At 48.7% G+C, this 14,437-nt stretch overlaps 3 protein-coding genes across 3 annotated transcripts; 2 read left to right on the forward strand and 1 right to left on the reverse strand.

Annotated features, from left to right (window-relative positions):
• Positions 1–1,120: 1,120 nt before the first annotated feature.
• ISF_09531 (AMP deaminase) lies at positions 1,121–8,404 on the forward strand (the record flags this gene model as incomplete). Its single annotated transcript, XM_018853132.1, has 12 exons — positions 1,121–1,164; positions 1,217–1,257; positions 1,525–2,148; positions 2,199–2,770; positions 3,481–3,493; positions 3,960–4,303; positions 4,354–4,804; positions 5,449–5,496; positions 5,556–5,951; positions 6,008–6,891; positions 6,946–8,066; positions 8,116–8,404. The coding sequence occupies 12 exons, from the start codon at positions 1,121–1,123 to the stop codon at positions 8,402–8,404; spliced, it is 4,827 nt and encodes a 1,608-aa protein (XP_018699671.1).
• A 941-nt stretch (positions 8,405–9,345) lies between these two features.
• Positions 9,346–12,779, forward strand: ISF_09532 (hypothetical protein; the record flags this gene model as incomplete). The annotated part of the gene is made up of 5 exons (XM_018853133.1): positions 9,346–9,543; positions 9,609–10,802; positions 10,870–10,930; positions 10,989–12,689; positions 12,754–12,779. The coding sequence occupies 5 exons, from the start codon at positions 9,346–9,348 to the stop codon at positions 12,777–12,779; spliced, it is 3,180 nt and encodes a 1,059-aa protein (XP_018699672.1).
• A 398-nt stretch (positions 12,780–13,177) lies between these two features.
• Positions 13,178–14,215, reverse strand: ISF_09533 (DUF887 domain-containing protein; the record flags this gene model as incomplete). The annotated part of the gene is made up of 2 exons (XM_018853134.1): positions 13,178–13,678; positions 13,733–14,215. The coding sequence occupies 2 exons, from the start codon at positions 14,213–14,215 to the stop codon at positions 13,178–13,180; spliced, it is 984 nt and encodes a 327-aa protein (XP_018699673.1).
• Between the last annotated feature and the right edge of the window lie 222 nt (positions 14,216–14,437).

Raw genomic sequence — 14,437 nt, forward strand, 5'->3', positions numbered from 1 at the left:
ATAATTAATTATTAATCTATTAATAGATGAAATCTCTAGCTTTTAGACTATCTAGGAAAATATTTTATTTATAATCTTAATTTTATTTATATTTATTATAAAGCTTTTCTATAATATATTATTTTAGTAATTAGGTGGCTATGTGGGTGTGGCCTATAAGTGGGTGGTCGACGTTACTGTGTTACGTTGGGAATTTACTCAGGCATTAACTACCTACCCAAGTACCTGCTTACATACCTACGTACATACATAGGTACATAGTTGATAGAGAGTTACCTAGAAGCTACAGTCGCGGATAGGTTACCGTCATACGCGTACTGTACCCCTTTGTATTCTATCTTATTTACCTTTTACTTTTTATATGTGTAAATTAAGCGTTAGGCATGGGGGATTTGAAATTTGTCTTCGTTCACAAGGTAGAAAAAAAGTGCGGTAAAGAAGCCGTGCAGAATAGTCAACAAGCTGATGCGACTTTAGTATATGCATTGGGTAGTTTAATACGTAGGTAGATACCAAGGTACCTACATGCTGGTATTTGTAACCTAGACTTACTAGTATCTCTAATCGTTATCTTATTTGCTAAGACATTTTTATGTTGGGTATTCTGACCGTCTCCGTCCCAGCATGTTAGGTGCTGAACCAAATGCAACACTTTAGGTAGGTAGTAGCTACAGCACCTCCATGCAGGCCATCGGGCACCGCCGTTCCTTCTGTCTGAGAAAATTATGTCATGTATCGCACCACAAAGCAAATAGTTAATACCTGAGCAAATCCAATTTCTCGGAGATTTTTTATTTTGCAGATGCCTTCCATCGCTTCGCGCAACCCAAGTTAGCCGCCTTCTTGCCGTTGAGGGAGCTGCCCTTTGGACCCACCTAACCAGACGACATCATCCACATCGCTCCCCGTCCAACCCATCACCACTGTCAAGGCTTGTATCAGCATCTCAAGCTGCGCAAGCTATCGGCTCCCCGGCATTTCCTACCCGAAAGTACCCAATTTCCAAAAAAAAAAAAAAAAGATTCCAGAGCGCTCTCATCGCAGACCTTTTCATCATCCATTTCACCCTTGGTAGTCACCGCCCGCGTCGCTTAATTCCCGAAAGCCGCGGTCAGCCAAGATGGTTGACAGTGAGGCGAATTCGCCAACATGGAAGTTCACGCAGTACGCACATACCGTATACGGCCTATACAGTACTCAGCTGATAAAAATATAGGTGTTTCGGTGATAAAGGCGACGTGGAGGACATCACGGAGGGTGCGTTGATTTCTTCCCCGCCGATGGGCTCGGTTTCTGGAGAGAGCTTGCTAACCCATTCCCGTCGACTCTAGCCGACATCATCTCTACTGTAGAGTTTGACCATACAGGAAACTATCTAGCTACGGGTGATAAGGGTGGTCGCGTCGTCTTATTCGAGCGCAACGAGACTGTTCGTCTTTCTGTCTCAATGCTATCGCTTGGCTAGGAGACCCTGCTAACGTTTCAACGCACAGAAGAAATCCTGCGAATACAAATTTCATACAGAGTTCCAGTCCCACGAACCCGAATTCGACTATCTCAAGTCACTCGAAATCGAAGAAAAGATCAACAAGATCAAATGGTGCCGACGCCAAAACGCCTCCCACTACCTCCTATCGACAAATGACAAAACAATCAAGCTGTGGAAGGTGTTCGAGAAATCACTCAAAGTTGTTGCGGAGAACAACCTGTCGCATGATTTAACCCCCGCAAATGCTGCTGGAGGCGGCGGTGCCGCTCGACCGTTAGCCACCTCGCAGCAATTTCGAGATGTCACAGACTTGAAGCTTCCCCGCCTCACACACCATGACACTGTTGTGGCAGCGGTGCCTCGTCGTACATATGCAAATGCGCACGCGTACCACATCAACAGCATCTCTGTGAATAGCGACGGCGAGACCTACATCAGCAGTGACGACCTGCGGATCAACCTCTGGAACCTGAACATCCAAGATCAAAGCTTCAACATTGTGGATATCAAGCCGGCAAACATGGAAGAGCTCACTGAGGTTATTACTGCTGCCGAATTCCATCCGCTTAGTTGCAACTGGTTCATGTACGCGAGCTCCAAGGGAACGATCAAGCTGGCTGATATGAGAGAGAGTGCACTGTGCGACCAACATGCCAAAAGTAAGCGGACTTTCCAAGACCAGGTTTCAGCCCATTAACCTTCCGAGCAGTGTTTGAGCAGGAAGAGGATCCGTCGTCGAGATCCTTCTTCTCCGAGATTATTTCATCCATTTCCGATGTGCGCTTCTCTTACGACGGCCGATACATTTTGTCGCGTGACTACCTCACCGTCAAGATTTGGGACATCAACATGGAGCGCCAGCCAGTGAAGACGATACCTATCCATGAGCATCTTCGACCTCGCCTGTGTGACACATACGAAAACGACAGTATATTCGACAAATTTGAAGTCGTGTTTTCGGGAGATGCCAAGAACGTGATGACGGGTAGCTACAACAACAACTTTATGATTTACCCGTCTGACCCCGACAAAGAAGTGGAAGTCGTCCTCCAAGCAGACAAGTCCGCGTTTAAGGCAAAGAAGGTCGGCGTGCCCACTCCGATCAACTCCTCCACAAGCCCAACTTCAAACGGCAAGAAGAACGGTTCACGGGCTGGGAGCCCAGGCGCTCAGCGTATGCGCAAGGAGACTGATGCAGACCAAATCGACTTTAACAAGAAGATTCTGCACATGAGTTGGCACCCGTTTGAGGACAGCATTGCCATTGCAGCAACTAATAACGTATGTTGACCAGAAGCAACGTACATGATTCCAATCAGCAACTGACCTTGACTCTCATAATAGCTCTTTGTTTTCTCCGCCCTTTAGTTACTACAGGGCATGCAGAAAGCATTGGGAAGGACGTTGAACTATCAACTGCTGCAAATGCACCCCATTTTTGCCTGCCCTTGCTAGGTAGCAAATTGTCCTCGTTCCATATGACGCCATCTGAAGAGTTCGGCACCAACGAATTACGCTCGATCCATGATTTGAATAGCGATGCCAACGGGAGCTTGATCGCCAGTGTTCCGGACGGCGGACCTATTGCCTACCTACCTATTGGAGGGGTGCTTGAAGAGATTGGGTCAGAATACCAAGCTCTGTGTGGCTAGGCACCTAGGATATTCAATGGTACGAGTATGCCGTATTCCCTATGGAAAAGCCGTTGAGCGGACGGAACAAAGTTGTGCAGTCAGATCAGGGATAGACGTTAGGAAAGAACCAAAGAACCAAAGAACAAAAAAGACACAAAAATCAGCTCGGGGAGCCTCGAGAAAATCAAATAACACACACAATAATACTAACGAAGCACGAGCGTGAAATTCAAGAAGTAAAAGAAAGAGTTTGTCCATATTTAGAGGTACCTCTGGACGACAGGTACATAGTTACGGTTTCCAACGTTCAAATGTGGGCTCCACCTCTGTGGCTGATGCCCTACTGACGCTCTACAGTATGCGCAAGTAGGTAGGTACCTGTAGCGGTAGGAGCGTACGAGAGAAGCTGCTTGACCACGTTTCATCAATCCAGGCTCTAGGCTCGAGGGACTTCGTCCTCACTTCAGCAAAAATGGGAGAATCTCAACACAGTCCCGAGGCTAATTGTCTCAAATTGAAGCCGCCAAAGAAAAATGACAAAAGAAGCGCCTCGGTTGCTATCGATGTTGGGACCTCCGCTTTTGCCGCAGTTGCAATGCTTGGACTTGTGTTTGGCGGCTGCTGCTCGAACGTAAGTGCGAGGGCTCCTCACCGAGAATCTCTGTATCGCATCTAACAAGCCAATGCCAGGTTTATGCGCTGGAATCAATCATTAAGTAAGGATCATTGAATGTTTAGACAGGCGTGCAGCTAATCAAGGGTTACTCAGCTTTGAATCGGGCAGTGGTTGGTTCTCTCCGGTACTGTTGTCGATGGACTGCTAATTTTTTTCGTAGGTACCCTCATCACATTCATTCAGTTCGCATTTGTTGCTGTGACCGGCTATGCATTTCAGTTCGATTATAGACGGCCGCCTTTTTTCCTATCGCCGAGGAAGGTTCCTCTTACTCGATGGGCTGTTAATATTGTTTTGTTCTTTGCCATCAATGTTCTGAACAACCACGCCTTCAGCTACGACATATCTGTGCCAATCCATATTATTCTGCGCTCTGGGGGCAGCATAACGACTATGGTAGCGGGATACCTCTACGGCAAGCGATATTCAAGACTGCAGGTCATGTCTGTAGTCCTACTCAGTTTTGGGGTTATCCAGGCGGCCTGGTCTGATGCAGCAAACAAGGTATGACAGTGCTCAAAAGCTCTCGGGGGTTTACTCACGCTATTTTGTAGTCAAAAACCGGTACTTCATCAAAGCCCGCCTTTGGTACCGGTCTTCTTATTCTTTTGATTGCCCAGGTTCTCTCTGCCATCATGGGCTTGTACACTGAGGCGACTTATAGAGCGTACGGGCCACAATGGCGAGAGAATTTGTTCTACTCCCATCTTCTTTCTTTACCACTGTTCGTGCCGTTTACACCATCCATGCTGCGAACGTTTCTCTCGCTGGCCGATTCACAGCCCATGGTACTATCTCACCGCTTCGGTATTCGAGTGCCTCATCAGCTAGCCAACGTCGCAGCGAACATCCTGACGCAGTACGCCTGTATTCGAGGTGTAAATCTTCTAGCGGCGGCATCTTCTGCCTTGACTGTTACTATCGTCCTCAATATCCGGAAACTTGTGAGCCTCCTTCTCAGCATTTGGTTATTTGGTAATTCATTGGTTGTTGGAACTGTCATCGGTGCGTTATTGGTTTTTGGAGGCGGTGCGTTGTACACATTGGACTCCAAAAGCCATGCCCCAAAGCTACCAAAAAAGAAATCGGAATCAAAGAAGGACATTTAGATATTAGACCCTCTGTAGAAAAGAAGATATGTGTCTCCGGAATACATATGCTGTTTTCTTTCAACAGTCACAACAAATTCTAGCTGCCGCTTCAGTAATACATAGTATCGGATATAGGCAACCTCCGCGACGCTGTTATCCACCAACCCCACCGCTGACTCCATGATCCAGCTCGTTTTATTATCCCCCAGGATAACAAGTTCACTCCGACAAGAACAATTATTTCTGAACCGCATTTCTCTCTCGACTCTTGTGAACCGATATTTTTCATTTTTCATTTATTAGCTGCAACCGTCATCTTTCATTTTCTATTCGCATACTATTCTAATTGTTTCATAAAAGCCAAAAAAAAAGGGAAGAAAAGAAGTAAAAACAAAAACCCAACACAGGATCAAGACCAAGCAATTAAAACAACCCCCACCCCCCAAAAAAGGCTGGATAAGCAAAGTTGCAAACCAAGAGCTCTCAACGGAGCGCACCTTTATACCTCTATTTCCAATTTAGCTTGAGCAAGAAGAAGATCCTCGTTTTGCACGATAGACCTGGGAGCTCTTAAGTCGCAGCGAGTACGACTCTCCAAGATGGCTGGTAGGTGCCTAGGATCGTGGTACCGATTTCAGTTCGCTTACGAATGCACGTCATCATAGATACACACGCCCAATTTAACAGCAATGAATTGCCTTTTCAGGTCCATACACGTGAATCTGACTGGGAGGATGATGAGACAGCGGGCCAAAGCATCGCGGACTCTGAGCTGGCTGGCGAAGGCTCTGAGGCAACGGACCCCGCTCAAGCAGAGGAGCTGCAAGACGGGATGCTCCTCCGTGATGTTCCAAAACGCACTACATTTTATGATCCGGTTGCCGAACGCCAAATGACTCAGACCGATGCGAAGCTATTCTATCAGCGTAGCCAGATTGATTTAAGAGGCGATAGCAGCGAATGGGTGCAGAGAACGCCTCAGCAGAGTCCTCTTATCCAATCTGCTTCTCGTCCTGCGACTGAGTATGGCGCAGACTCCCTCATCCTGGAGAAAGACGGTGGTATGTTGTAACTTTCAGAGACAGTATTCAGAAGCTGATTATTTTCTTGATGATAGAAAATGCGTCTTTCTGCGAAGAAACGCCCTTCAACCGTGTTCATCCGAGCCAGATTTCTATGCCTGGCGCACAGGCTGTTCAGGATCAGCTTCTTCCTGGCGTCTCCAACTCTGGCCTTGCTAGCAATAGCTTTCTCGACACGGAGCCGCACGTTACAGCTGAATTGGCCGCTATCACAAGAGACATTCAGAAAATTGTTGATCTGCGCCGCCGTTACATTGCGCTGTCTTCGCAAGGCCCTAACGACAACCCCAGAGATAGCGAAGAATGGGATATTTACCCGCCACCGCCAGAGCCAGCCTGGAGAGAGGCGGCTCATGCTAATTCTCGCTTTGCACGGCATAGAGCAACCTCTGCAAATGACTCGAGCCAGGAGTTTGATGTGGATGACTTGATGCCCCTCCCGGAAGATGACGGCTGCACTTTCAAGCTTGATTCGAACGGTGTCTATCAGGTATTGGATAATGAAACTTCTGCAGAACCGGCGATCAAAATTCCTACCATAAGGGAGTTCTATATGGACCTAGAATCCATATTGAAGGTCTCATCGGATGGCCCGAGCAAAAGCTTCGCATTCCGAAGGTTGCAGTACCTGGAAGGCAAATTCAATCTTTACGCCCTCCTGAATGAATACCAGGAAACGGCAGACAGCAAAAAGGTTCCCCACCGTGACTTCTACAATGTCCGAAAAGTTGATACTCACGTTCACCATTCTGCTTGTATGAACCAGAAGCATTTGCTACGATTCATCAAGAGCAAGATGAAGAAATACCCCAACGAGGTGGTTCTGTATAGGGATGGAAAGCACCTCACCCTTGCCGAAGTCTTTGCTAGCATCAATCTCACTGCTTATGACCTGAGTATTGATACTCTCGACATGCACGTAAGTCAACATATCCTCCAACTTGGTTAAATCCGCTTACATTTACCCTCTTAGGCCCACACAGATTCTTTCCATCGATTTGACAAGTTCAATCTCAAATACAATCCTATCGGAGAGTCTCGTCTCAGAACCATTTTCCTCAAGACCGACAACTTCATTCACGGGCGGTATCTCGCAGAAATCACTAAAGAAGTCATCGAAGATCTTGAATCTAGCAAGTATCAAATGGTTGAATGGCGCATTTCGATTTACGGCAAATCCATTGATGAATGGGACAAATTGGCTGCATGGGTGGTGGATAATAAGCTCTTTTCTCACAATGTTCGCTGGCTCATTCAAATTCCTCGGCTCTACGATGTCTACAAAGGCAGTGGTCTCATGGATTCATTTGAGCAAGTCATAAAGAATCTATTCCAGCCATTGTTCGAAGTTACAAATGCACCGACGAGCCATCCAAAGCTCCACATCTTCCTTCAGCGTGTTATCGGATTCGACAGCGTTGACGACGAAAGCAAAGTCGAACGCCGGCTGTTCCGCAAGTTTCCGGTACCAAAGGAATGGGATGGCGCGCAAAACCCACCCTACAGCTATTGGATTTATTATACTTTCGCGAACATGGCTTCTTTGAACTTCTGGAGAAAGAAGCGTGGCTTCAACACATTCACTCTTCGGCCACACTGCGGCGAGGCTGGCGACAGTGAACATTTAGCTGTCGCAGCCCTGTGTTGTCACAGTATCAGTCACGGCCTGTTGCTGCGAAAAGTGCCTTTACTTCAGTATGTATTTTATCTGGAGCAAATCGGCATGGCCATGTCGCCGCTGAGCAACAACGCTCTGTTCCTGGCATACGAGAGAAACCCTTTCCATCAGTACTTCAAGCGCGGTCTTAACGTGTCACTCTCGACGGATGATCCACTTCAGTTTGCTTTCACCAAAGAGCCTCTCATTGAGGAATATGCTGTTGCGGCGCAAATTTGCAAGCTGAGCTCCGTGGACATGTGTGAATTGGCCAAAAATTCCGTTAAGCAAAGTGGTTACGAGCGAGCAATTAAGCAGCAGTGGCTCGGTCATGACTTTGAGAAGCCCGGTAAAGAAGGAAACAAGATGGTGAAAACCAACGTACCAGATCGACGAGAAGAGTTTCGCTATCTCACGCTGATGCAAGAGAGAGACGTGTAAGTGCAACACAGAACCATTGGCAGAGACGTTCTAACAATGTGCTAGGCTTCAGCGATTCTCCGTATATGACGCTGTAGGCGAAAGTGGCACATCCAGAGCGATTAATGGCCAGGGCCTAGCACTCAGCAATTCGCACGTTTCATCACCAGCGAGCAAAACCGGTGTAAATGGCAACTCAAATCCGGAGTTCGGGACGTCACCTAATTCGAATAGCCGCCATTCCGACAGTGCTGTAGACTTGCATCTTTCTGGAAGCGACCCTCGCCTCTTCCCTGGAATCCTCGCCAGAGAGCGTCGCAGCGGTAGCCTGAAAAGCCTCAACCAACAACAGTAAGGAGCCGTGGCTGCCAATGAACAGAGTGTCAAAGTCGTTGTTTAAGTGCGATACAAGAGGCTCCTCCAACAGAGGCAAGCAGGTCATAAGGCCTCAAAGCTACACTGGATGAGGAGATCTTTGGCCCTGGTCTCAATGATATCATCTGATTTCCATGAATATTCAGAACCCCTCAGCTGGGCGAATATGTTAATACCTGTTGCGACTACTAGTGCAGTTCTTTGTCACAATTTGTTGCCGGACGCCGTATTTTGTGTATTCTTAGATACGTTTTATGCGGAAGTTCTTTCTAAAACAGAGGCGGCTTACAGGGGCTACATAAATTATTGGTCGATACTATTTGATTTCAAATGAACTTCATCGTTTTGATATTTCTCCATAACTAGAATGGCACATCAATTTATGGATGTAACATTTCGGATCTCCAATACCTATACCTAGGTAGTAACTACCTTGTAGGTCAGTGTTTAATTCGTACTGGTAAATTAGTTAGTACCGACCTGACATGCCAGCCTGCTACCTACAGTACCTATGTAGGTACTGTAGGTATGTATGTATGTACCTACATACAGTAGGTAGGTAGTTGGACGCGTCACGTTAAAAATGGAGCAGCGGGAACATAGGGGGGTGGTCTATGACATGCAAACCTCTGTTCAGGCACAAACCTTCGTGCATCCTGCTTACCTCACCAACATTAATACCAACGATAGCCTGGAACAGGCCGCGGCCAACGAGGTCCTCTAATCCGGTGTGGCCGCGAATCTGACGACTGAATTGCCCTCGTTCGCCCAGAACCTGCACTGCCTATGTCCCGCTGACGACGTCATCCGCCATCATAGTCAACCCTTTAGCACCTCGGGACCGGCCTGCTTGCTCTTCCATAGCCCTAAGGGAACTCTCCAGCCTATTACTGCGTACTTATCGGGGCACTCAACATCGCGATGGGATTCCTCGGGGTGTATCGGGCCCTCTACGACTACCAGCCGCAATCCGAAGGCGAGCTTACCATTAGCGAAGGAGATTTGCTCTACATTATCGAAAAAAACGACGACGACGGCTGGTGGAAGGCAAAAAAGAAAGCCGGCGCAGACGATGAAGATGAACCTACAGGACTTGTTCCTCACAACTATGTTGAGACTGTATGCAGGGCCTAGCCAGGTTTCAGCCTATAAGGGTATCTTGTGCTAATATTCTTCGTCTACAGGCCCCTTCGCTGTCCCAAGCCCGCGCCATCTATGAGTATACTCGTCAAACCGACGAAGAGCTATCTTTTCACGAAGATGCTGTTCTCGATGTGTTCGATACGTCTGACCCGGACTGGATACTTGTCGGACTTGACAATGAGTTCGGATTCGTCCCAGCGAATTATATAAACATGGAATCTGGAGACGTTTCAGATCATGCAGCCTCTCAAGTGCCACCTCCGGCATTACCGACACGTCCTCGCTCCGCCGCAAGGGACCTAAATGCCGTAGAAGACACCGCGCCACCGGCTCCCCAACCCGCAGGTCCGGCGTCTACACTGGCCGGCGTTTTGCAGGGGCGTTCTACGGCGGCGAAGCCTGCAGCCCCGCCTGCTCATCCCACGCGCGAACTTTCATCACCATCGGATGAGGAATTTGTCAAGTCACCAGCCTTGCCTTCCCGTCCAAGGCCGATACAGTCCACACACACACGAAGCAACTCGGATGATTACGGCATGCCCGATCTCAACGAACGGTCCGATGTACCACAACCTCAGAGAACCCCTGGCGGGTTCCACATGTACAATATCAGCGAGATGGTGTCCGTCATGGGCAAGAGGAAGAAGATGCCGACTACTTTGGGAATTAACTTAGGGACCGGCATACTTCTCATTGCCCCGGAGAGAGCACAGGATGCCCCTCCCCAGGAATGGAGCGCCGACAAAATGACGCACTACTCTCGCGAAGGAAAGCACGTATTCATGGAATTAGTTCGCCCCAGCAAGAGCATCGACTTCCATGCTGGTGCCAAGGATACCGCAGAAGAAATCGTCTTGGCACTAGGGGAAATGGCGGGTGCTGTGCGAGCTGAAGGTCTAAAAGAAGTCATCATGGCTGGAACACAACGCTATCAGCGAAAAGGAAAAGTCCTGTATGATTTCATGGCCCAGGGCCAGGATGAAGTTACTGTTGCAGCTGGCGATGAAGTCATCATTCTAGACGACTCCAAGAGTGATGAGTGGTGGCAGTTACGTCGGCTGAAAAATGGCAAGGAAGGAGTTGTTCCCAGCAGCTACATTGAAATCATCGGCGCCGTCACACCTCCGCCCAATGAAGCTGGTACTCGCAGCGGCATGTCGCCGGTTGAACAAAACCGTTTGGAAGAGATGAGACTCACTAAAGAGGCTCTGAGGGCTAGCAAGGAGCCACAGCAGGTATGAGGCTCTGGACGAGTCCTCTTTGACAACAATGCAAGATTTGCAAGACTAACCGTTGAAACAGCGTAATCGTCGCGAGAATGGGCGTGGCGAAAATGGCAATTCCGGTTCCAAAAGCAAATCAAGTACGTTTTCAGCGTTGAAACAAGGGCAACAATTTTACTAACAGCAGTATTTGCGCAGAACCGGATACAAGCAAAGTCCGCACTTGGACGGATCGTTCCAAGTCTTTTAGTGTGGAGGCTCAGTTTCTTGGCCTACGAGACGGGAAGATCCATTTGCATAAAATGAACGGTGTTAAGATTGCTGTTCCCATAGCAAAAATGTCGCGAGAAGACCTGGAGTACGTCGAGAACCTGACTGGAATTTCGCTAGAAGATGACAAACCTCTTGCCGATGTGCGACGCTCCAAATCAATGAACCGGCCAAGCGAGCCTTCTGGCGCCAAAATTGAAAGGAAGAAGAAACCCGAATATGACTGGTTCCAATTCTTCCTCTCTTGCGATGTCCCAGTGGGACTGTGCGAACGTTATGCACAAGCATTTATTCGAGACTCCATGGATGAAAGCGTGCTTCCCGACGTCAACGCCGTTATTTTGAGAACACTTGGTATTCGAGAAGGCGACATTATCAAGGTCATGCGCACCTTGGATACAAAATTCGGACGGGAACGGAATGTGGAGGGTGACGGAAACGCAGGAGGATTATTTTCAGGGCCAGGAGGCGCTCTCCGCAACAATACTCGGAAGGGCCGTCCTGCACCCGCTGTTCAGACGAATGATGTTGTCGATGCAGCGGCTCTTTCCAAGAATCCGGAAGATGGTACTGCGGTCAAATCCGATAGCAGTCCTGTCATATCAGAAAAGCGGGCATCTTCGGGTGGCTTCGAGGATGACGCCTGGGAGGTGAAACCCAGCAAACAATCACAGACCTCGGGAGAGCCCAAGGCTGCTGAGCCTGCACTTTCTCCGACGCCCGTCGTGCCAGCACTCACAGGTTCTCTGAAAGACCTGTCCATGCTCAGCGCACCTTTGGAGCCGACGAAAGCTGAGCCTGTGAACCGGCTAGAGTCTACAACTTCGGCAGTCTCTGCCTCAACTGTATCACAAACTCAGCCGCTACCGGGAGCAAGCCCCTCGTTTTTCTCCTCCGCATCAGGTTCGCAAACGGGAGGTCCTGTCTCACCTAAGTCACTTGCGCGGCAACGACCAATACCAACGATACCGACTGGACAAGGTTCTCTCCCGCCCCCTCCGACACAGCGTCCCGTATCTGCTCCCCAGCAACAGAGTGCGTTCGCAACACCAGCTTTATCAGCGCAAATGACCGGTCTTGTCCAGGGACAAGTCGCTCCATCAGGGCAGAGTCTCAATGATATCACACAGGCTCGCCTTCAGCAACAACAGTACGCAGCCCAAATGCAGCAGATGCAGGCGCTGCAGCCTACCATGACTGGCTATGGTGGCCTGCAAACCCAGCCTCCTATGGCGCCGTTTCAGACAGGTGCACAATACATGCAAGCAATGTACACAGGAATTCCAACGCAAAGTCCGTTTCAAGATCCGGGCGTGCCTAGCCAGTTCTCACCACTTCAAGCGCAGCACACTGCCTATCCCCCCCAGTTCCAGCCACAGTCATCGTTCGGTCAGGCCACTCAGGCCAATGTGAACAGCTACCTACCGCCGGCCCTTGAACCACAAAGAACGGGAATAGCCCCCATACAACAGCTACCGACTTCTACTTTCAACTCTTTCAACCCCCAAGTTCCTCATGCTCTCCAGCCGCAGAAGACGGGGCCACCACCACCAGTACGTTTCGGCGTTACCGAGACTAAGAAATTAACCGCCCAACCGACTGGGCGCCGAGCAAACTTGTCTCAAGCAAGTAAGTTGGTCATATTGTGCTAGGCTCACTCGTTGTTCGAGATGCTAATTAGACAACCACCCAGCTCCCCAAAACCCATTTGGCTTCTGAGCCAAACTCCTTACCCGACATCGACCCATAGAAGCTCATCTTCATAACTCTTTCATCCCTGTTTTTAAATTTCAAAGCGAAACGGAGACAGCCAGCATAAAGATAGGAAGAATAGCGCTAGAAAGCAACTCTTAATGTAATCTATCTCTTCTGTATTGAGGATGTGGGGCTTATTTGTACTTGGGAGTGCAATCACCACTAATGTACTCATCGTGGATCGACTAATTTATCCCTCGATTTGTTATGTTATTGTTTTTTTTTTGTGCAAGCTGTTGTGCTAAACGAGAAGACCTTCGCAATGGTATGCTTATCTCCCGTCGCTAACACAACCAAAACCCTAGCAGGGGAAACGCAAGGATGTCCACAGATACCCCAATACCAGGGTGAGATAAAATTTCCTAAGCACGACGCGAGCGAGGTTTGGCCTGCGAAGACACTCCTGACGCGACAGCATCTAGGTCAATTTCGACTTCGGTGATGGGCACCTTCTTCTCGTCTTCTGTAGTGGAAGACTGAACAAACCTCTTCCTAACAGCATAGATCATCATGTAGAACCAGTAGAAGTTCAAAAAGGTAAGTGTCGCATTGCTGGCCAGGTACGCGAAAGAGAGCCACTTGGGAATAAATGTTTGCGCCGTCACATAGGCAAAAACCCCCGTACCTGGAGAGGATGGATTCTTGCCACTGAGAGCATAGATGTCGCTAAAGACCCTGTAGGTTTGGTAAGGTCCATAGACAAGCCGACAAGAGAAAAAAGTGAACAGGAGTGCAAAGCCGTTGTAGAGTTGAAGATTGGAGCCTGTCATATTGACCTTGTCCAAGAACCAGTGAATATTCAGGAAAGGCGTGGAAAGCTCGTAGAGAATGAAATTGCATCCATAATAGTTGACGAATGGTTTCTACTAAAAGTTAGCAGCTCATCAAGGAAACTGGCTATCGGGCAGAAAGCTTACAAATCCCAGGCTGAAAACCGTCAACGCAGAAATGGCGTGAGCCAAAGTGCCAATACCGAAAACATCCAGATTCATGGCTGTGACGAAGAAGTCCCAGACAAAATAGCCGACAGCCATCGACTGAAGAAGGGCTGGGGCTCCAGAATATCCCCAGATGCGGCCTTCTCTGTCCATGCTGCTGCGTTCCTCATCTATCCACTTGATCCACAATGCAAGTGCATTGATGAAGACGCTCTGGACCATGGAAACGACATGAGCATCCCAGTTGAGTCGTTTATGTCGGGGAAGTTGAGAGTAGTGCTTCGAAGCGATAATTCGGGAGAGTATTGGCGAGACGGGATAGAAAATGATAGAATAGAACACAGCGGCGAATACAACCTCGTGGATGTGTAGCGGCAGGGTCACCAGGTCGAGGCGACGCGCCAGGGGACGAGCCAGATCCGAGAGCCATGGAACAGGCTGAATGAAAAAGGGGTCCTTCATTCTGTCTGTAGATCCTAGTCCTACTTCGAGACTCCCGGCTGCGAAGATAGTGTTGACAATGCAAAGGTGATGTTGGGCAGGGCAAGGTAAATATAAAACCAACGATGGGTTGGCCGCCAATAACTAGTGGTTGGTGGTGCACAAGCAAGCTCCAACGTTAGGCAGGTAGGCAGCCGAAATTGGTGAGCCGAGGCGGTGGGCGTGCAAGAAGTTTGTTGGGGT

The sequence above is a fragment of the Cordyceps fumosorosea genome (genome assembly GCF_001636725.1).
Source record: "Cordyceps fumosorosea ARSEF 2679 chromosome Unknown scaffold_53, whole genome shotgun sequence".
NCBI lineage: Eukaryota > Fungi > Ascomycota > Sordariomycetes > Hypocreales > Cordycipitaceae > Cordyceps > Cordyceps fumosorosea.